This window comes from Orbicella franksi, chromosome 5 (genome assembly GCF_964199315.1).
Source record: "Orbicella franksi chromosome 5, jaOrbFran1.1, whole genome shotgun sequence".
In the NCBI taxonomy this organism is placed as follows: Eukaryota; Metazoa; Cnidaria; class Anthozoa; order Scleractinia; family Merulinidae; genus Orbicella; species Orbicella franksi.
Genome location: NC_138149.1, coordinates 10968870 through 10989900, shown reverse-complemented (window position 1 = coordinate 10989900; position 21031 = coordinate 10968870). Strand labels below are relative to the sequence as shown.

General features: G+C 38.6%; 1 protein-coding gene and 1 long non-coding RNA gene across 2 annotated transcripts; both read right to left on the bottom strand.

The window, feature by feature from the left end:
- Window positions 1–441: 441 nt before the first annotated feature.
- On the bottom strand, window positions 442–18321 carry LOC145488737 (sodium- and chloride-dependent GABA transporter 3-like). Its single transcript, XM_081467661.1, has 14 exons — window positions 18268–18321; window positions 11627–11777; window positions 11282–11413; window positions 10795–11071; window positions 9305–9437; window positions 8452–8586; window positions 7758–7861; window positions 6996–7120; window positions 6090–6202; window positions 5392–5529; window positions 4894–4996; window positions 3925–4025; window positions 3012–3179; window positions 442–2207 (listed from the first exon to the last, which is right to left on the bottom strand). Exons 2-14 carry the CDS (start codon window positions 11754–11756, stop codon window positions 2085–2087), a joined length of 1782 nt encoding a protein of 593 aa, XP_081323787.1. The 5' UTR covers window positions 11757–11777; window positions 18268–18321; the 3' UTR covers window positions 442–2084.
- On the bottom strand, window positions 16366–18502 carry LOC145488735 (uncharacterized). The gene is made up of 2 exons (XR_014049528.1): window positions 18422–18502; window positions 16366–18325 (listed from the first exon to the last, which is right to left on the bottom strand). It is a non-coding gene; the product is annotated as an uncharacterized LOC145488735 (long non-coding RNA).
- Window positions 18503–21031: the final 2529 nt, after the last annotated feature.

The window sequence follows — 21031 nt, the reverse complement described above, 5'->3', positions numbered from 1 at the left end:
TCATGATTACTGATGCAAGAGCTATTTAGGGTGTTAAAAAGCCGAACAAAAATTATCTGTTGACGATCGTTTTTGCTAAGCTTACTTTATCTTTTTGAAAATGGCTTGGAAAATTATGGGGACTTTCCATGCTTGCGGTAATACATGGAGATATGTCCTGAAAAATATAAATCAGAGAAAATCTCAAATATATTTGTATGAAGGTAAGAACATTGTCATTTGTGCTCTATAATGGGTACAGTCAACTCTCTCGTAGGCAACCACCCTTGATGCAAGACAAAGTGGTCGCTTACGCTGAGCAGAGGTCATCTACGGGAAAAAATAAGAGAATAAGCTCAAACCGAAGTGATTAAAGTGATTACATAAAGTTATTACCTAACGAGCAACAACTTAGGCAAACAGACAACTGCCAATAAGGTTTCAAATCGAATAACGCTTAAAACCGTTGAAAATTTGTACATAACATCTTATATCAATGTTACAATCCATTTTTACCTACAGATCGTATTGCAGCCTTTTTTTGTTAGTCAACTGCTATGTTGAAGGTGACTTTTCACTAGTGGAAATGGCTTATTGATTTGGCATAGAGGCAGATAAAGTGGACCGGAAGTACATATTTCGGCAGGACGACACGACAGAAACTCTTTGATGATTGCAACGGGACATGTCTCATCTCCTGTAGCAAATATTTCGTTGGAAGGAAGCTTCTGGGCTTTTCGGATAGTTTCCAGTTCTTTCCATCATTTCAAGTGATGGAAAGAGCTTTGGTGGATCCTTTTTGTATGACAGGCTATCATAACAACGATACAACCTGCTAGAGACACCCGTACTTTAGCTTAAAGAGCTTATAACTCAACAGCCAGCTCGGTGACTCCCATTTTCTTGTTATCGAATTGTAATAAGTATGATAAGATGATGAGTATGGCATAACCAAGTGTCTAAAAGGAAAACAAGGTGTGTCAATTGAGACTTTATTCATGTGAATAGAAAGAGATTTTACGATATACTGACCAAATGTATTAGATTGAACTCTAAACTAGGGCAGTCCTTCATTTCAAGGTCCTGCCTTTACCATTTCACAATGGTATATTTACCTTGGATAACAATCTATATCGAGTTTTCCTTTTAATTAAAGACATTGTCAATGTCGCAAATCTATCCTAAACTTCTAATGGACCATTTTCGTATTTTCAGTATAGGACTGGAACTAGCTTGCAACTGAGGCTAATGCGGGGAGTCTTTTCAAACGTAAACGACATAAATCTCTTTGTAATGACATATCCCCGCATGAGCCTCCATTGTAAGCTAGTTCCAGTCCAATACCGAGAATACGAATGTGGCCTATTGCGAGAATTATTCTGATCTTGAGCACCAAGCAATGATTAACCATGAGACTTACGAGCAAATTTATACTCCGACAGTGGTACAGGGGTGGGGGCTCATTAAAAACCTTCATGGATCTCGTTCTATTGAAAAGGATTGAAATTATTTTGCTTTTAGTAGATAGCCTTGAAATTTCTGTACAAGATGAGACACTCTTTTGTTGGTTATGACATTACGTGATATGACGTTATGTCATGGCATTCGCCATGTTAGATCAGCCATCTTGGATTTCACGACTTCATCGGGAAATCAGAATGTGATGCAAGGTGTGGGAAGTTATCCAAAATGAAAACGGAATGTAAAAGAGTACCAATGCGCCAATGCCACTCAGGAAAACTGGACTAGCACTAAAGAATTCCGTCAAAAAAATACCTGATAATTTAGTTTCATTGGCATGTCAAAATATGCCTGCCATCACAAAACAGTTGAAGAATCAAAATCAGTCAGCATCGCAAAGTAAATCTACCTCTCAGAATTTTGAAATAATATAAGTGTTCAGAAGGGTTTAAATTCACCATACCAACAGTACCCTGACCACCCAGGGTTAACAGAGCTTACATACAACAATTTCCGATAATTCTCTACCCTTTTTTGTGTGTGGCAACTACAAACAACTATCAAACTAGAAAATAATGTATGAAAATTTACGTAAAATTCCCATAAATTAGATTAATAACACATGAATTCTTATTCGGCTCGATTTACACCGAGCTTGTAATTAATTCAGCTTTTTCATTTGTTCCTGCCTTCTTTGGATCACTGCCCAGCCCATTTATATCTCTGTCTTTCTCCTCCATGTCAGGTACAAGTAACTTGTCCAAGCGCTGTCAAACCAAACAGAAAAACCAATAAATACATCAAATGATTCTTTTTTGAACATGGCTGCGTTTCCTTATCAGTAGCAGTATCTATTAACCGCCTCTTAGTGTGACCCTCCTCCTCTCTCTCCTCCTCCTGCTCTTCCTTCCTCCTCTACTTCCTCCTCCTCCTCCTCCTCATTTTCATCCGCCACTTTCTCCTCACTCCGCTTCCTCCACTTTAAGTACCCTTCCTTTACGGATCCATGGAACATTCCCTCATCTCCCCTTTTTCTGCATCTCACAAGCTAAATTGATTTATTTATGATTACACATTAGTCACGAAATTCAACACAGATAACTACATGAAAACGTGCTAGGAATGCTACCCAAAGCTGATTGATATATTGGGAAGAACTTTTCTTATCCAATTTTATTTGTTTGTTCTTTTCTTTTCTGTTAAACCAAAAATAAAAGTACTGACAACAAAGACGAAACGTTTCCCTATGCAAACTGGAAGTAACAATGTTAATCGACTGATTGTCAACTGGCCAAGCACTACTTGCAGAGTCTGGACGTTGACCTTGCACAAAACCTGGCAAAATACCAAAAACAATTATGTGTGCTCATACAACTAACCAATCGAAGTATCGCGATTATTCAAACATAGTCTATGAGCATAAAACAAAAGATGTGCAGTGTCATGGACTTTCTAACACAAATTGTAGCCTGTTTGTTAATTTCTTTTATGTTTACCTTCCTAACCATTTCCCTCTATTAACTATGCGGAAATTAAGCCAACTACTCGTGTAAATTACTGCAAATGTTTACCTCTTTGATAGTTCCAGTAGTCTTGAACAGCTTGTATATCATCACCGCGGGAATAAGAATTAACGAGGATACCGTCAGGAGCCAACCAATCGCCTGCCCCCAGCCTGGGTACACGTAGTCGCCGAATTTGAGTGGTGAATACGTCACAAGGTTAAAGACGAAAATAAACTGCAACGTTGAATATAAAAATCATTGAGGCAACCACAAAACTTGGGTCGAGTAGCAGCTCTCGTAAGGTCTCACATTAATGACTTGATACCCTTTGAGACAACAGAAGCAATCGGCCCCTAGACCGAAAAAAAGTAACTCGTGCCAACAAGCAAAATAATTGCAAGCTGACAAGAGCTGCTGCAGTTCTGTAAAGAAATCATCATTTATGAATTGAGAGGAGGTGACAACTGTTTTAGCAAATTCGAATTCTACTGATTCCTTTGAACAAGCAAGCAGAGAACACTCTCTTGGACAATAGGTTGTTGAGGTTACACAGAAGGAGGGCTATATGACGCGTATTTTTAAATAAGTTTTACATTTTCCAGGCGGTGATTGGCCGCAATATGTGTGCTCAGAAATGGGTATACCACGGCGAAACACACCACCCGCCACTAACAAGTCAGGTTTGTTCTTTGACGAAAGCGAGTTCCATCCATGCTTCAGTTGCAAAAACAATTTACCGTTTTAACAGGTAGTATGACATGTGACAGACCTGATACCAATCTGACTGTTTTTAATCATGGAGCTAATCATGGTTACTAAGTTACATCTCGAAGAAAGCATATTTTAGGGGCATACGGCTTACCATGTCCCCTGATTTGATTTTCTATACCTAAAGTTTGTAACATCTGAAAAGCAGTGCGAGATATTCTACGATCAACGATATTATACTTGCATCGATTTACTGAATCAAAAAACTCACCGAACAAAAAATGGGCGCAAGAAAACACCAGCACCAGCCAATCCATGGATTGATTCGAAATCCCAGCATGCTTTCAAAGTTGTCATAGAAACGATGACGTCCTGTTAATAGTCGTAAGAAATTAGTGGAATATTTGTGATAAAGCAAGCCACATGACGAAGCTACCTAAGATAGGTCTGGTTAGGTCTGAAAATTTGTATGGAAAATGGCGTACTTTGGCCTAAAATAAGCTAAGTAAAAAGTATCGAGAGCCGGGTGGTGCACACCCACCAAAATGTGTAGCACGCTATTGATATGTAACATGGAAATGTTACCATAATGTACAACACTCCACCCCTCCTTTCCGGGAACTCAGCACGCTGAGGAAATTGGGAATTTGGGTATGAGTTTGGAAATTTGGTTAGGAACCAGATATGAATCATGCGTTATTAAATAACTAATGATTGAGATTGGGACACAGGGATTGAGGTTTTACTGTTGAAATTTAAGATTCTCAAAGGCGTAGTCTTTCTGTAGTTGACGACCGTTATAGGAGAATCTTTGTTTATAATATTTGCCTCATTACCGTAAGCGATACAGTTTCTGATAGAGCTACAAAGAGATTAGTACTGAATATTGAAACGGCACAGCACGATTAACTGTCCCAAGGAATTTGAGCGCGATGTATTGAATACATTTTGTGCGACGAGGGTTTAAAAGCTCATAATTTTATAAAGCACGTATGAGCTCATTAGCGCTTTTGCCACACAGAAATTTTGATGTTTTTGAAAGCCAATTTCTCCTCGAATATTACACCCAAAGAGCCAAAAATTTCACCACTTACTAAGTTTTACAAGCTCTTTAAGTTTTTTAGTATAATCGTGTCTAGCATGATGCCTTCTATGCGCAAAGTCGTATGTTAACGAAGAAAAATGTAAACAATGAAGTCAGCAAAGATTCGCCTAAAGACTAATAAGCTATTTTTCTCACCATAAAACCATCCTATGGCAACACATTCGCAGATGACCACCAACAACAGAACTGATCCGCTGCCAGAGTATGCGTCAAACAATTGGAACACGTACATACCACCCTATAAAGATTATAAGCAGTGGATTTTACAATGCTTGTTAAGCACGGTTTTCACTTAATAATCCCCAGAACTTTGATATTAATATTATGCAAGTTTGGTTGCTTGTCTTGTTGCTGCTCTCTTTAATAGTTTGCTTAACTATTTGTTGTTTGTTTTTAGTTTACTAAATTGCTTCTTTTTCTATTTTCTTCTGTCTCTCTGTATGCCTGTTTGTGTGTCGAGAGCTATGGAAGTGATAGGCAGGCTGATACATCAGGGCTCCTATTACCGACCTACATAGGAAGCTGGTCAATTGCTCAGATGTGCCAGTGTCAGTAATAAAGATGTTGAGATAGAGGATAAACTGAAATCAAGTCCGATCCATTGTACATGCAAAGCATGGACCGCATCTTTACCTCAGTAACCATGGACAAACCGAGTAGAAACCAGACGCAACAGATAAAGGCGGTAAACATTTCCTTGCGATGGCCACGCCTCAGATGTTGCGGAAACAAATCAACGACGCCTGTAACAACGCCCTCGATACCTACAAACTTGATGCAAAAAAGACAAAAATCATTACCATGGAATAAAAGAAACAGTACCAGCATATTACAGTTTATTTGCCATGTATCATGTCTCTCTTGGCATTTAGTCAAAATTTCAACTGTCAGCGGAGATTAAACTGAAAGACAGTTCTTTTAAAGAGAGCTAAGATCTTCGAAATTTATTGATTGCTGAGAAAGGGACTGAGTAACATTTTCACCAATGGCTTAAAACGCCCCGAAAATTTAACTAATTACTGACATTCCACTACACCTTTAATCTACTGATCGCGTGTGCGAATCCCACCAAGCTCAAAATAGTCTTTCCTGCCTCGTGCATTCAGAGCAGTCTCTCGTTCAGCCCGTGGAATTTGCTGAGTTATATTCCACAAAAAGGCTATGTCCCCAAGCATACATTTACATCTTAAAACACATACATGTTGACTATTTCTCTTCACTTTCTTTTAGGAATCTTGAAATGTAGTTGTAACTATTTTCTTCATCATTTTTAACTCCGGCAAGTTAAATCGAGAAACGATTTATTCCATTATTTAGCTCTGTTAATTTACCTCACTGTCAAGACCGAGCAAGATTAACATGAAGAAAAACAAAGCAGACCATAACGGAGCTAAAGGCATCTGAGCAACCGCCTCTGGATAAACGATGAAGGCAAGTCCTGGACCTGTAAGAGAATTATCAATCGACAGAAAAACAAGAAACACCTTGAGTAAGGATAAAAATAAACCGCTTTCCTGAGTAGCAAAGATTTGAGAATATATTAAAATTCTTCTGAGTCTGAGTACGGAGTCCTCTGTCGTTACGCGTCCGACCCTGTCCAAACTGTTTTATGACCACGTACCAGACTATAAGGTTCCAGCAGCGATGAGGCCCTACCGTAAACTGACACCCTTTCCGTGAAAAGGTTCGTCATGGGTTGCCCCCTGCCCCTTTCCCCCCTTAAGGAAAGAGCTAAGTCATCGGCGAGATCTAGACCTGCAGCTGAATTTATTTCCAACTGTAAACCCGATCTGAATTGTAGACTCAAGCCTACACCTTACTTTTAGTATTTCAAAAATATTATATCATTGGTCTCCTTTATTGCAGACTATGCCAGAATAGGGAGACCAAAATGCTCCAGATAACCATGTAACCTTGTCCAGTGAAGCATACCAATACAGCTTCGTACAGGAATTCAACTAACACTTTTGGGATTCCCGATTGCCGGATTTTCTGTTGCGTACGACTGACAGCCTTATTGACCTCCCTGGGCTTCCATGACTTACACGTTGATATTTTGTAAATACGTTTATAAACGGAAAAAATAAAACAAACAAAGACAAAAAATAGGTTTTTGACCACAACAGTGTGATAAACGTTTTAAGAACACTCAGAGCATTTCCTGATGTAATCGCAAGCGCCCTATAGTATGCGTCGCAGGCCGGTAACGGTTAGTAAATGACAAGTATTCTTATAACCTGACTTAGCGACATCCTTCACTTTCACTCCTTGATTTTTTGCCATAAATCCCAGCACTGAGAAGATCAGAAATCCGCCATAGAAACTTGTTCCACTATTGCAGCATGTAAATATTATGGAATCCCTAAAGAAATGGAAAAAAGGGTCAAACCGTAATAACAATAGATTTTAAAACATGCATTCACAGCAAACTCAAGTGATTACGAAATTGTACTTATCAAAAGTGTCTTTTAGAGAGTCACGAAGTAGCTGGCACTTTCGGAGCCGTTGCAAAAATGATTTACTATAGTCAGTCACACTACTTGGAGTTGTTGGCATCAGTCAGTCGATGGACTATGAAGTGACTCCATGACAGTTGTTGATGAGCATCGTCTTGTGTGGTTGTAAAAGTGAATCCTGGATTAATTGCGATCTCTACTGTAGCCCTGGTGAGTGAAGAAAGATGCCTGTCGTGGATTTAGGTGATGATCAGGATGGATCTGGCTTTTCTCCTGGCCCTTCGTTGGCCGTTTTTGTCTCGGATGGCAGTCTCCCATCTCTTCTGGAGTGTAATTTGGAATAGGGAACTACACATACAAGTGCTCCTTTTTCAGTCTTCAATAATTTCGGGATTCCTTGGGTTTTCACATACAGAAAATCTCCGAACATCTTCGAGATGTCAAGTGACTAAGGCGGCTATCGGCAATCGTCATGTGTCGCTGATTACTCGAATACACGAGCAAAGACCTACACTGTTACAGCACTTATTATTGTTGCCTAACCTGTAAAAGTTGTTCTTGAATTTGTTGTAGCTTCCAAGCGCTGTCATGGTCCCCATACCAAGGGAGTATGAGAAAAACACTTGAGTCGCGGCGTCGATCCAGACCTAAACGAAAAAAGATCTTTTGACGTTGTTGAGCTTCATCAACAACAGCTATATCCGGAGCTTTAAGACCTCAGCAAAAGCGGTTAACCTTTCAAAGTCCATTCCTTAGCATTCCTGTTTCTGAGAGATTGATGAAATTGGAGTATGGGACCGTCCGAAATGATTAAGTACAATGGGACTAGTGTCACATGGGTCCTAGGTTAAGCGTTAAGACCTGGTAGAAACGTACCTAACTGGCGAGTAGAGGCCCTGACAATAGTGCTGTACTGGATAAATTAGGGAAAGATCTACTAGAAATGCGGTGAAAACAACTTTTTTTTCGCACACGTTAGTTGGATAGCAACGCAGTGCTTCTTACAGAAGAAGCGTTAGGTGACATTAAAGTCTTTCATTTCAAGAGAGTTAAAGCCATGCAGAGCTACATCAGCGGCCATTAGCACTGTTATTGTTCCCTTTAATTATTATTTAGCGTGCGCGGTCGATGGATGTCATGGTGCGACATTACAACATGAATTGCGCACGTAGTAAGAATACACAGAGACAGTTGGTCAGAACGTACTTGAACAAAAAAATCGAAAAGATATTAATACCTGGCCATCTGAAAGTCTTGACAGATCAGGAGTAAGATAAAACTTGATTCCATCAATGGCTCCCGGCAATGTCACTCCACGAATCAGAATGGCGGTCAATAGCAGATAAGGAGCTGTAGCAGTGAAATACACAACCTGAAAAGGAGGCGTCTTAAGTGTAACACGAAGACCAAATAATTAAAATCACGAAAATGCTCTTATCAAAGTAGCAAACATAGAGTCACATGATCAAAAGGTCTCGAATTCAAATCCTCCTCCCTGTCGATAGATGGATTTGTGTTTGGTGGTCCCAGATTTAACTCCCCCACGATTGGTAAATAGCCAACTAGTCAATCTCCCACCAGTTGCGATCATTTTAACAATTTTCTGTTCAATTTGTTTGCAATATTTGTTTGCTTGTAAAATTAATAAAGTAACGCTAAAAACGGAGACTTAAATAAGGTGATCTATTTTCTTTATTTTACAATCAACATATCTATTTCATACAAGCGAACCCACATGATCTGTCACACCCCAATTGACCCTTTGCATGAACTTGTAACATGGTACAAAATTTGCGACATCCTAAACCAAGAAGAGTCAGGTTTAACTGTTTGAAGCAGCTTTGTTACGTTGATTTCAGAGGCTGTGGCATTTATTTCCTCCCAGAATGACTGATTTTTTATCGTGAGACAGGTTCTCTTGTGACAAGCTGGTAAAACGATTTTAACATGATGACTGAATAAACCGAAGCTGCGTTGCTTTGCCTTTACATTTTTTTATTTTCATTTCACTTTGCCTAGACATTCGATACGTCATTTGTTAATTTACGTTAACAGTGTTTGAAGCTATTTTAAACACAATGAACTGTCACCTTTCCGCTGGATTTGACTCCTTTACACACACATAAGTAACAAATGATCCAAGCCAACAACAGACACAATGCTAGGTCCCAGTTCACTTGACCTGGTTCACTCAAGCCGCCAGAAAGTCGTAAAACTCTGTAGCTATTGCGAGAAAGGAAAGATGCAACCGTCAATTTGTTAACGCACCAGACAGCTATGGTACCAATAAATGGCGAGTAAAAGGTTTTCTTCAGATATTTGAGGTGGTCGTTTCTTTGTTTAGCTCTCTCCCGTCCGGCTCTATAAATTTCAATGCTTCAGGATTGATGACTAAAAAAATTATAAAAAAATCGGATTATTATCGTTTCCCCTGAAATTTGGAGACATAAAACTAGAGATAATTACCTAAGCACATGGCTAGTTTCACGTGGAATGCTTCAATGTGGCTTACATGACGACATTGCGAAATCACCCAATTTTAAGTCAAAATGGCGGCGTTTTGTTGAGCGAGCGATGTCCATGATTTCAACGTCCTGAAGATGTTTTCGGAAGCGGACAACATTCCTAAAGGTATTTGAAGTAAATATGAATGTAATTTTACGGTTAGCAAGAAATTAGAAGCGAAAATTTTAGGTAAGTGAGCTTGCATGACCTTCGCCATGTGCTACTCAAATCCACGCATGTTGTTCAAATGCGACTAAATTCCCTTCGGACCGCCGTTTTTCCGTTTGCAATCTCAAATAATTCTTGAATTATGTGTCTTGAATCGTTTTTGGGATCGTAGAGCTCAGGAACTTTGGAAAAAAGCTTCGTTTTGTTGAGTAAACACACTTTTCGAAAAGACGCGTAACTCGATTTGAGTTAATATTCAACTGGCTGTTGCCATGGTGACGGAAATGCGAGATTTTTAATCAGATAAAAAAAATATATTCTAAAAAATTTCGGTTTCGATGGTTTTTCGCTCTGTTTTCAGGATATGTTTGCTGATAAATCAGGAAAATTATTTATTTCAACATCAAATTTGACCAGTGGAGTGGAAATACATTTTTTAAATATTTTTTTTACATTTTTTCCTTTTTTTTTGTGAAGTTTAATTTATTTAAATTGTTTAAAAATTACTACTAGCTTCCATGAAGGAAAGCTTTTTTTTTTCTAGAGAGTATTTTTTATGCTCTTTTAAATGAGATATAGTAGATTATTCTCCTGTAAATATTTGCTGAGATATTAATGAATAACCTTATGATCTTTTCCACGCCCATTTTCTTAACTGGACGAAAATGAGTTTCAATGACATTGCTTTTTCGGGCAGCAATAACGTTTTAAAACAGAGCGCCGGAAAACACGCAGTGCCTTAGTTTTGTCTTTAAGTTCAGAGAGGAGTACAGTGCTATACGCAAGTCGAGAAACAGGATGTTATAAGCAGCAAATGACAGCTGTAGGAGACCAGGTACGTTTTAGGTATTAAAGAAATAACAGGCAATTATTTCATAACATTGTTATCAAATAAACTATTACTTACTCCCAATATTCCTGGCTTGCAGACACCTTATTTGCATTTTCCAGTGTTGTGTTTACAAGCATAGTGGTATTTGCTATCGGGTGGTTCGTGTGCATTTCGGACTGAGTGCTCTTTTCACTGTAATCCACACAGTTTGGAGTGTTCCATTCATTTCCACAATGTGACCAAGGAAGCCTTGACTGAAAGGACGCAAACATGTAAAACAGGGCCCAGCCCAAAATCACGGTGTAGTAAATATTGATGTACTGCATGACCAACACGCCTGCGTAGCCAATACCTGGTGAGGAAAAAAAAGTATGGTTGTCATAGAAGCATCAGCTTCCGATAACAATGAAATGCTATACCAAGTTGTTTGCAGATAAATCTTAAATTTGTGTTCCTTTGCAGAGTATATGTACCCAGGCTTAGTTTCTACTTGGACCCTGACCGTAGATTTAGAAAATACGGCGGATATATAGATTATATAATATTCTTTACAAATTCGTACCTTGAAAAAGAGGACAGATCTTCCATGCAGTGATTCCGCCTTCACTTGTGTACTGTCCCAAACCGATTTCCATGGTCAAAACCGGAACACCGGCCACGACCAGGCAAATTAGGTAAGGGATGAGAAAGCAACCTTAAAATTTCAAAGCACGTGATATAGTAATGATCAATTTTAAACTCCATAATCACCTGAAATAATGATGAAATATTTATTAGAAAACTGCACTCAAAAGAGTTTGCACTCGATGAACGTTCCGCTACTGCGACAAAGCGAATTAGTTCCTGCACGATTGCATTAGTTTAAGTAAAAGCAAAATGAAACTGAGAATATAATAGAAAACCTTACCTCCACCATTTTTAAAACACAGGTAAGGAAACCGCCAAACATTTCCAAGGCCGATAGAAAACCCCATCAAAGCCAGAATAAAGTCGAACTTCGAACTCCATGTCTCCCGTTTATTCAGGGCTTCAACCATCTTAAGTTATCACTCTCAAAACTGTGCAGAGGAGAAAGGAATTACAATATTACTTTATATCTTGAATGTAAAAGATAAGTATTAAACAAGAAACAAATCAACTGGCACTGGATACTGTTTAAGTTATACTTGAGCCCTTCAGTAGACTGAAAAAGCTAATGAAGATATTAACTTTAATTCGCAAATTGAACACACATCAATAATTTAAGAGTGACTTCTACATTTCAGTAAACAAACAACTGCAACTTCAATATGAAAGATTTCGGTTACATTTCTTATTTCACTGGCTCCAGTGCTCCTAATTACCAATTCCCTCCGTCAGAAAATTTTGCAGAGGTTTGGTCATTTCAAGGTATCCTGTTTGACTGTGAGATTAGAGGCAATACCGTGAGTTAACAATGCTCCACAAAACGTGAGATTTTGGCGGTTTGTGTGATCAAGATCGATAAAGGTCAAGGCCATGGTGAGGATGAACTATTTTGCCTTATAAGGACCCCGTCACACTAATGCGTTCCTAAGAGTATTTGTTTTCGTCTTGACGAACACGAGGTAAAATATTGTCAACCACTGTAGCGTTTACGTTTTGTTTTCACCTGTCCACACTAAATCGTTTTCATTCGAAAACGTATAAATTTTGATACGTTTTTCGTCTAAAGCCCCCGAAAACGCTAATTGAAACGACAGTATATGACGCTTTTCTCGGCAAGTTTTCTAAAGCCTCCGTTTTCGCCTATCCATACTAAAAACGATGCGTTTTCAAAAGGTTCCACTTTTGAAACCGTTTCTAAAAGCCTCCGTTGTCATCAGCGTTTTCGGTTGTTTTAGTGTGATAGGCGAAAACCCATCAAAAAGTGTGCGTTTTCACAGGAAACGGATTAGTGTGGTCGGGGCCTTAGTTTCCAGCCTTTTTCCATGTGTCTTTAAGTTAGTCTAAACGTGAAAGATAAATAGACTAATGCTTTTTGATTCGGTGCTTCCATAATAGGTTCCTAGAAATGAAAATAATTTCAACGTTAACGGCGCCCTGCTGTGATCTCAATGAACTTTAAGATCATCAATTTGGCTGTTACTCAAACTTTGTTGTGTTGAGGACTTTTTGTTTAGTCTCGCACTGTGTCACCTTCAGCTTCGTAGTCTTTTCGCTGATTGCATGAGAATAATTTGTGGAAAAGAAAAGTCAGAAAACTACTAAACTTAACTGACAATGTAATCGGGCGTTGAAAACTGATTTCCCTTGGTATTGAGGTTTATGGAATTCGTCCATTGGTTGATACAAACTCTGATAGCCACAGACAAAAAAGTTGTAATGTAGGGAAACCAGCGTAAGGTACTTTTACTGACCAAATCTTAGCGACATTTCTTTTCTGAGAAGCATGCAAAAGTGAATCTCAATTTCCGCGTATTAAACTGAGGAGTTCAGTCAAGGTATTTCAAGTTTCATTTTGGCGGCGTACAGAACCACCTTTGAATTGTAGGAGACCTAAGGCTACTAAAGTGGAAAAACACAAAAGAAATATCAAGAAAGATTAGCACGGATTACATATGACAAACTTAAAAAATTTAGGATGAAAATTTCAAGCTGCCAAAGCAGTGACGTGCCTCCTTTAACTCCGGGATCAGTTTGTACGAACGCGAGTGTTACAAAACGTTTAAGTACTTGCAAAACGGTAACGAGCCGTTCCGAACGGAAAGTGCGAAGTCAGAAAGCTTCAGTTGATTATAAATAGGTGAACGACATAAAGAACATGTTTAGTCATGAAAAATAATGCCTTGGATATAAGCGCTCTCCTTAACAAATAAAGAAGCCTAAACCGTGTATTACACTGTGATAAAACACGACGGACATTTGAGAACACGAGAGAAATGTAGAAAACACGAGCCTGTGGTTCGTGGTTCCACAGCCACTTTGGCAATGTCATGACGAAATTTATCATCAATAAAAGGGCAGACGCATAAAAAACCGACGTCAATTTGTTTTTTAAAATAACAAGACCCCAAAATGGTCAAATGCCGTGTATAAATGAGGGGAAGAGACGCCGTAAACTTGCCGTAAACAAAGATAAGTGAATTTTATTCAAAATGACGCGACATTGTCGATAGTTTTTTTTCGCTTTTTGATTGGCTACTTCAAAAAGTCCATAACATCTCCTTAGTTAAAAAGCTGACAGTTTGACAGCTGAAAGTTGAACTTGAAAGCTTGCGTAAATTAAAATTTTATCCGTCTGTGCTCTTATTGATGATAATCAAAGGCTCCTTCGAGCTACCTCATGTATGTGGTAATAATTCTCTGAAGTGCTGTCCTTTGCCTCTTTTGGAACGAAGAAGTGTTCCATTTGTAAGGTGTTTAGTTGAAAAGTGCATCATGTTAATAAGCAGCTATTAGTTGAGCATGTTTATAGAAATAAGGTCTTCATCTAATATATATAACATTTTGACAGGAAACATAATCTAATCCTTTAGTGTCTTTTTCTCTGTCTGGATTATGAACATCAGCAGTGTAAATATTGTTTTGACAATTTGTGATAATTTCATTAATTTGCACATCAGCACTGGATGTGTTAGGGTTTTGAACAAACTCACCCCACTCTTCATGGGTTGCGAAGTTATGCCATTTACCTATGCATTTTGCTCTTTTATGCCTCAGTTTTAAATAATTCACTAGTGTCTACAAGATATTTGGCCGTGTCTAATACTTTCTTAGGTCTGACATTCTGAAACTGATAGTGATGCTTGTAACCAAGTCGCCTTTTAAGTTTTATTGGAATGGTCTGTGATTCGCTTCTTGGCCTTGGGAGACAATGAACAGTTGAATTTACATCACTTGGCACATTGACAATGTTTCCATGAATAGACAATTGTCCACCCCTAGGTAGTTCACGGATTTGCATAAAAGGTATATGAGTTGATATTAGTCGCTCTTCTAGTGATGTGATATTCAATTCATTAGGGTTATAAGGAAAACCCATCTAATTGGCTTTAGTACAGCTGGGTAACCTGCCTTGTTTTAGACCTTTTTTATTGCAAGTTAGACAATTGCTTTTTTAGACTTTTTTTAGACTTTTTTTTTTATTGCAAGTCATGCAGATCCATTCAGTGTCATTGTAAGACAGGACTCAACAATGTCTAGTGAACATACCCTATATTTGTTTGGATCATATTTCACTACAGAGCACTTCAACCACAATTGGTCACAACAAGTGCATACATATTCTGGGCCACATGCAATGTTTTTGTAAAAAAAATTATCATAGAAACTGCATCGTACTCGTTTTCTTGTGGCTGCAGCTCATGACTGCTACATGTTAGTTGCGATACACTTGCCAGAGTCTCAGCCTTTTCTCTTTTTCCTACCGACTGTTTGGTTATTTGCCTTATGTGCTGCGGGTTCTCTGCTTTTCGTTTTCTGAAGTAGCGCTGCTCAATTTCTCTGACATGTTCTGGGTTCAATTTTGTTCTTTTAGCAGCCTAGTGTTTCTTGTTCCTAGATGTTTTGCTATTAATGTTGCTGCCATGTACTCGTTTTTGATTCTCGTTTATTCTAAAGTAATCATCAGCTCTTCCCTCTTTCATGTATTATCTCATGTATTTTCTTCTGTAAGTTTTACGTTTTTCACTGTTATCAACTGGTTTGTTTTCATTTGCATTTCTTTGTTTGTTTGCTGTTGTCTCTTATCTCCATTGTTCTGTTTTCTACTATGGAAACATAATGAAACTCATCTAGGTATCCAATGTAAATGTTTAGGGCATTTGTAACATTCACTGGTTCAACAACAGTAACTGGAGAAAAAGTTGGATTTGATTCAGCAATATGAATTGATAAATTAAGACAATTGGCAACAGCTTGAATTATGATAGCATCAGCCTATGTTCCTTGACATGACATCCTTTCCAAATAACCTTGCCAAGAATGCCCAGTTTTACTCTCTATAAATTGTTCAGGGTGATTCACTAAATACTGAATGCCAACACTGCGCACATAGAAATGGCTCTTAGGATTTCCATAAAGTTGATGTGATACAGCCCTAAAAAAGCAATCACCACCTCCTCCAACATCAAGTGCAGTTCTGCCTAACTGAGACAATCTGAGTTCTAATAAACAACAGAATTTGTGGGCGATATAAGAGGTACTGGACACAACAGATGCCATTTTGTAAACGTGTACTGCCACGTTTGGCCCACCCCCTCCCCCCACATATATGAACATAAAACAATGACACGACTTTGTTGACAAAATCAAACCTAGTATGGGGAACAGGAGGGAACGTGTTTAATTCATGTTTAATGCGGATTTAATGCATAAATTAATTGTCTAACGGGAATGGAGTGACCAATCCAACCATCACTATACCTCATGGTATGAAGTACATACCATGAGGTAAAAAGGAGGTAATCAGCACGTGAGAAATTAGACAGTTATTGTAAAAAGTATGTTTGTGCTATCCAAATTAACAATTGTTGTTGTCGATCAGTTGAGAACGCAAAAGTCAGCTGAAGAATTTATATAAATAACAACACCAAAACAGTTCCTCTAGAAGAGAATGCTAATTCTAATAAGCGATACATTTGGTTGAACTAGCGATATTTCCATATCCTAGAGGAGAAAGTCCATTTAAACTTGTCCACAGTGTTCCGTAGCGCGCATTTGGTTTATATCTATTCAAGAAGACCTTTGATAGGTGTGTTTTGGTTCTAAGTACAGAGTTTTGCCGTCTAGAAGAAAACCACGACACACGACGCCATCTTTATTTTCGAGGTTGCGATCAAAAAACAAAACTTTCCCCTACCCCCTAGAATATGCAAAGGACCAAAACACCAAAGAAGTCTCTAGGGAGTGGGCGAGAGGAAATTTCTTAGTATTTACAAACGGCCACCTGCCTCGCCTACCCTGCAAGGGAGTTCCTATTAGTCCCCAGCTACCCCTACACGAAGTTAAGTTAACGGAGTTAACAATGAAATGTTTAACAGATTCGGTCACGGTTTTTTAGTATGTCGTCATATTGTGTCCAGCTGACAAAATATTGACATCTGAGGGCCACATTTTCTATCAGGAACTAGCATTTCGCTAACTTGAAGAATCTTTCTCAATATTGTAACCTCAGTAGTACTTCGCACTGAAAACGGTGTTTAGATGCAAACACGAAACTACCTCTACAATCTTCAGAATCTTGAATGGATTCTAGATGATTTTCCTTCCAATAGGGATATCTTTTAAACGGTTCGCCGTCCTCAATAATAGTTCATATCAAGTACAAAATGCCAATGCCAAGCGCGATGAAGTGTTAAGAATATAATTGTACACCTAGCGTGCAAAATTTTCACATAAAACTGTGCTTCCTAACCTGCAGCTGAAATGTCTGTCATCTCCCGCCCGGAGATTAGGCTGAGTGCGGAAGCTGACGGCTTGTGACGGACATCTCTGGCTATGTGTTCACATATCTTTATACCTATAACTACATTTACAAATACTTCACCGCATTTTTCAAGCTGGGTCTATATTTATGTTGGCTTCATTGCACTTGACATGCCGGGTCAACATTGACGATCTTGCTTTCGTGCGGACAACGAAATGTTGTTCGCTTCTGATTTCGCTGGTTTTTATTTTCAATTGCTTCTCAAAAACTTCTCTAATTAGCAAAGAGAAACGATTTTTGGATCACTTCGGCATCCCTGAGGTCAAGATGCTGCTTGAGAATTATGTCCCATTGTCGTCAATATTTAACCACAGCTAAAACCACTGAGATGTGGAGAAGTGTCTGTTGTTTTGTTTTGGAAAGCCGCAAAGCCAGTATATATTAATCATAAGAATGCTGGTACTGTATAAATAGCTCAAAGCTACTTGGTAAAGTGGCAACACTGAAAGGAATTAGACTGCAGTGTAGTGTTAATTCCCGGCCCAATTCCCCCAGGGAGTATGGCTAAAAGTGAGTGAAAGGGTTATACAAAACTAAAGTACTAGAAAGATAAGGACGGAGAAACGGCCGAAAAAAAAAGGGAAGGAGGGATAAAAATGCATTACAAATAAAAACAGGATATTTCTTCACCCGTTCCATCTCCCGCTTGAAGGTAGCGTGAGTTGCTAGTTATTAAACTTACGGCTTATGGCGCCGACCGGCTTTTAATAGCTCATGGGTATATGACAAGCGAGGCTAGATATCTACGCTTATCACGCCTTTAGCATGTTGAAGAGGTGTTCTTCAATGTTTGATCACTTACAGATTAGTGTTAATACTGTCAATTGTGGAAACTAAGTGAATGCAAGCGTGATTAGTGTTCCAAACAGGAGAAGGAGTGAGCTTGTGTAGTGATGCGACTAGTCTTGAATTACCATAATCCACTACAATCAACACTGTTGACTGAGTTTACCTACTCCTGTTCTATTCAAAAGTAAAACAGTTTCTGTAAATGTATCATGCTGTGTGTTGCGTGAAGTTTTTCTTATTCAAAAGAAAATGCAAGATGAGAAAGCAGTTAAAATACGAATTTCTCGAGACACTGGATGTGAAACACTGACCTTCACTGTTTAATTCCGCCCACGATTGCTTCGTTTCTCGTCTCTTGAGGTTATCTTGCTGTCGTAGAAGTAAGCAAAGTGTAGTTACAACAGTTAATGGTTATGAAACGTTTTAAACGTCTTAAGACTGCGCATACTTCTCTGTAACGATTACCTCAGTAGAGGTCAGTTGACCAATCTCCTTACCCGGGTCTACTTCACAGCCGGCGTTTGGAGTTGTCAAGCAATGCTCCATGCTCCAGTGCGTTAACGACGTTCGTTGACACTTGATATTGAATAGGCCCTTTGCACGATCCCGTCACATGGTACAAAATCACACATGCTGGGACGTAAGTTGCACAGTAGGACTTCCAAAACAAAGCAACTCGTACCAGTCCACCTTGACCTGCCTTTGTTTTGGAAGTCCCACTGTGCAACTTGCGTCCCAGCATGTGTGATTTTGCACCATGTGACCTGATCGTACAAAGGGCCTATTGTTTGATATTGTCTTTTCCCGACTGCATATCGATCGTTTGAGATATCCGCAGAGGGCACGGTTATTTGTTTCAAGCGTCAGAAGTAAACTGACCTGTCAGCCGTCAGTGCTCAGTGTAATTCTGGGATCTGTCGACAAAATTGTGGGGAAAATTTAAAGAGCTTTGCGTAAGGATATTGCATAAATGCTAAGTGCCTCCAGCCCGTTCTTTCTTGGTTGGGATTTTGCCATGCGGACTGTTTCAATGAAAACCAGGATGGAGAGAAAGTCGTGTAGTGAAACGAGTGGGTTCGAACAGACATGCAGTAGACTGGGTTCTACCAAAACGTGCAGATTCCGCTTACTTCCAGTCTGGAGCTCAGATTTCTCTGGAAATTCCACGGCGCCCCCATTGATATGAATCAGCAACTTGTTTAGTGAATTTTTTTTTGTTCTGAACCAAAGAGAAAAGGTGAGTTTTTCAGGGTTGAAAAAATACTTCAATTTCTCGCTGTGAACTGCTGTGAATGAATTTTGAAAATCTGCTCTTAGGCCTTTCCACAAGTATCCAAATATATTTTGGGATATTTAGAAAACGTCAAGATATTTAGAAAATTTGGGGATATTTACATGTAGAAATATTTATAGGTTTTCGGCTGAGTCCTGTGTTTCCTCGCTATTTTCTTGAAACAATATTCAGTTCTGTGTCGGAAAAAAAAACAATCCAGTTCAGCGATTTCCCACTTGTATTCCATATTACTAACAGCAATGAAGCAGCAGGTTTCCAAAATGGCGGATGCTGGAAATATTGAAGCGCCTCGTTTTCCTCTGCTCCTTTTACCACTGCAAGAAAGGTTTGAAAATTTTGAAAATTTGAAAATGTTGGCCTAAGTGATTCAAAATCGGTCTATTTTAAAACAACAATATAGGATATTTTAAGGGTTTTTCGAGACATGAAGAAATTTTGTTGTGATATTTAGAGAATGTTTTGAGAATTTCCGGAAAAATATCTAGACGATTATACGTGATATTTCCTGGGACACTGGAGAAAGACCTATGTGCTCGCACTAGTTGCACGCGTAAGCTTAAATTGTGCATTTCCTCTGCCTTATTTAAGAAAATTCTTTACTCCGGCATGGTATCAATTAATTTTTGAGTTTCTCAGAACAATGCTTAATCATAACCATTATCTTTTTTTCGATAGTTTCTTTTTTTCTGCTTGTTTGATGTTTTTGCTGAAGTTCTTGAAAGGAAAATCCCGCGCCTACAACTAAGCTATTAGAGACTTGAGCTAGAACGCCGTTTTTAAATGAGAGGAAAAGACGCCGTAAACTTGTCGTAAAGAAAGATAACTGAATTTTTTCAAAATGACGCGAACATTGTTAATAGATTTTCTCGCTTTTTGATTGGCTATCTACAAAAGTCCATAAAATCTCGTTGGTTAAAAAGTTGACAGTTTAACAGCTGAAAGTTGAACTTGAAAGCTTGCATAAATTAAAATTTTATCCATCTGTACTCTATTAATGATAAAATGAGCCAATCAGCGCGCGAGAAATTAGACAGTTATTGTAAAATAATTTGTAGACCGATAAAAATAACACGTCTCTGAAGAATATCACGTGGTCTCTAATATGGGAAAACAAACTGCCCAAACTTAAAAGATCTTTTAATATATCCAGTTTCCACAGTTTTCATTTAGTTTGTTCTCGACTTGGCAGTTTTAAGCGTGGAAGACGAAAGGCTCCTACCTTTTGAACCAGCGGGTTTCTTTTTGAAGGCAAGTTAGTTAATCGGCAAGGCGAGTTGATTAATTTGATGTGTTCATCCACTATGTACAGGTAGTTTTAAATGGTTGAAAGACTTGAAAATTCTTCACAAGTATTCCTATTTTTTTCCCGTTGACTGTTCATGACCCTACAATTCAGATTGTGTTGTTCGAGGTAGATTGGAAGAAAAATCATATCTGCTGAAAACGTAATCAAAATCAGAACTTAAGGTACTCCGCCTGCAACTCTTATCACACACATTTGTCGTTTAGTCTTTAGTCTTTTTGTACCACAAATCCGGGAAGCTGCAATGAATGCTAGCGCGGTTGGTGTCATGAAACAAGTTCCGGACCAGAAGGAAGAGACATGTGACTATTCTAGGCGCAGAAGTTTGTCACCATAGTTATTGACTGAGTTTTTCTAGAATTTCTGCAGTTGCAATATTCAAAAGAGGGACAGTTTTTCTAGCAGAATGATAAAGACAGAAAAATGGCTTTCGTGTTTCAGTGAATGTCCTTGAAATGGCATTAAATCGTTAGGTCCT

Bases quoted from the DNA above. Each gene is read 5' to 3' on its own strand.
- LOC145488737 (XM_081467661.1), bottom strand. From the start codon at position 11,756: ATGGTTGAAGCCCTGAATAAACGGGAGACATGGAGTTCGAAGTTCGAC. The intron at 8,587-9,304 runs GTGACAGTTCAT...CCTCCTTTTCAG, and splicing joins GAGTCAAATCCAGCGGAAAG to GTTGTGTATTTCACTGCTAC. The intron at 4,997-5,391 runs GTAAAGATGCGG...TAATCTTTATAG, and splicing joins GTTTGTCCATGGTTACTGAG to GGTGGTATGTACGTGTTCCA.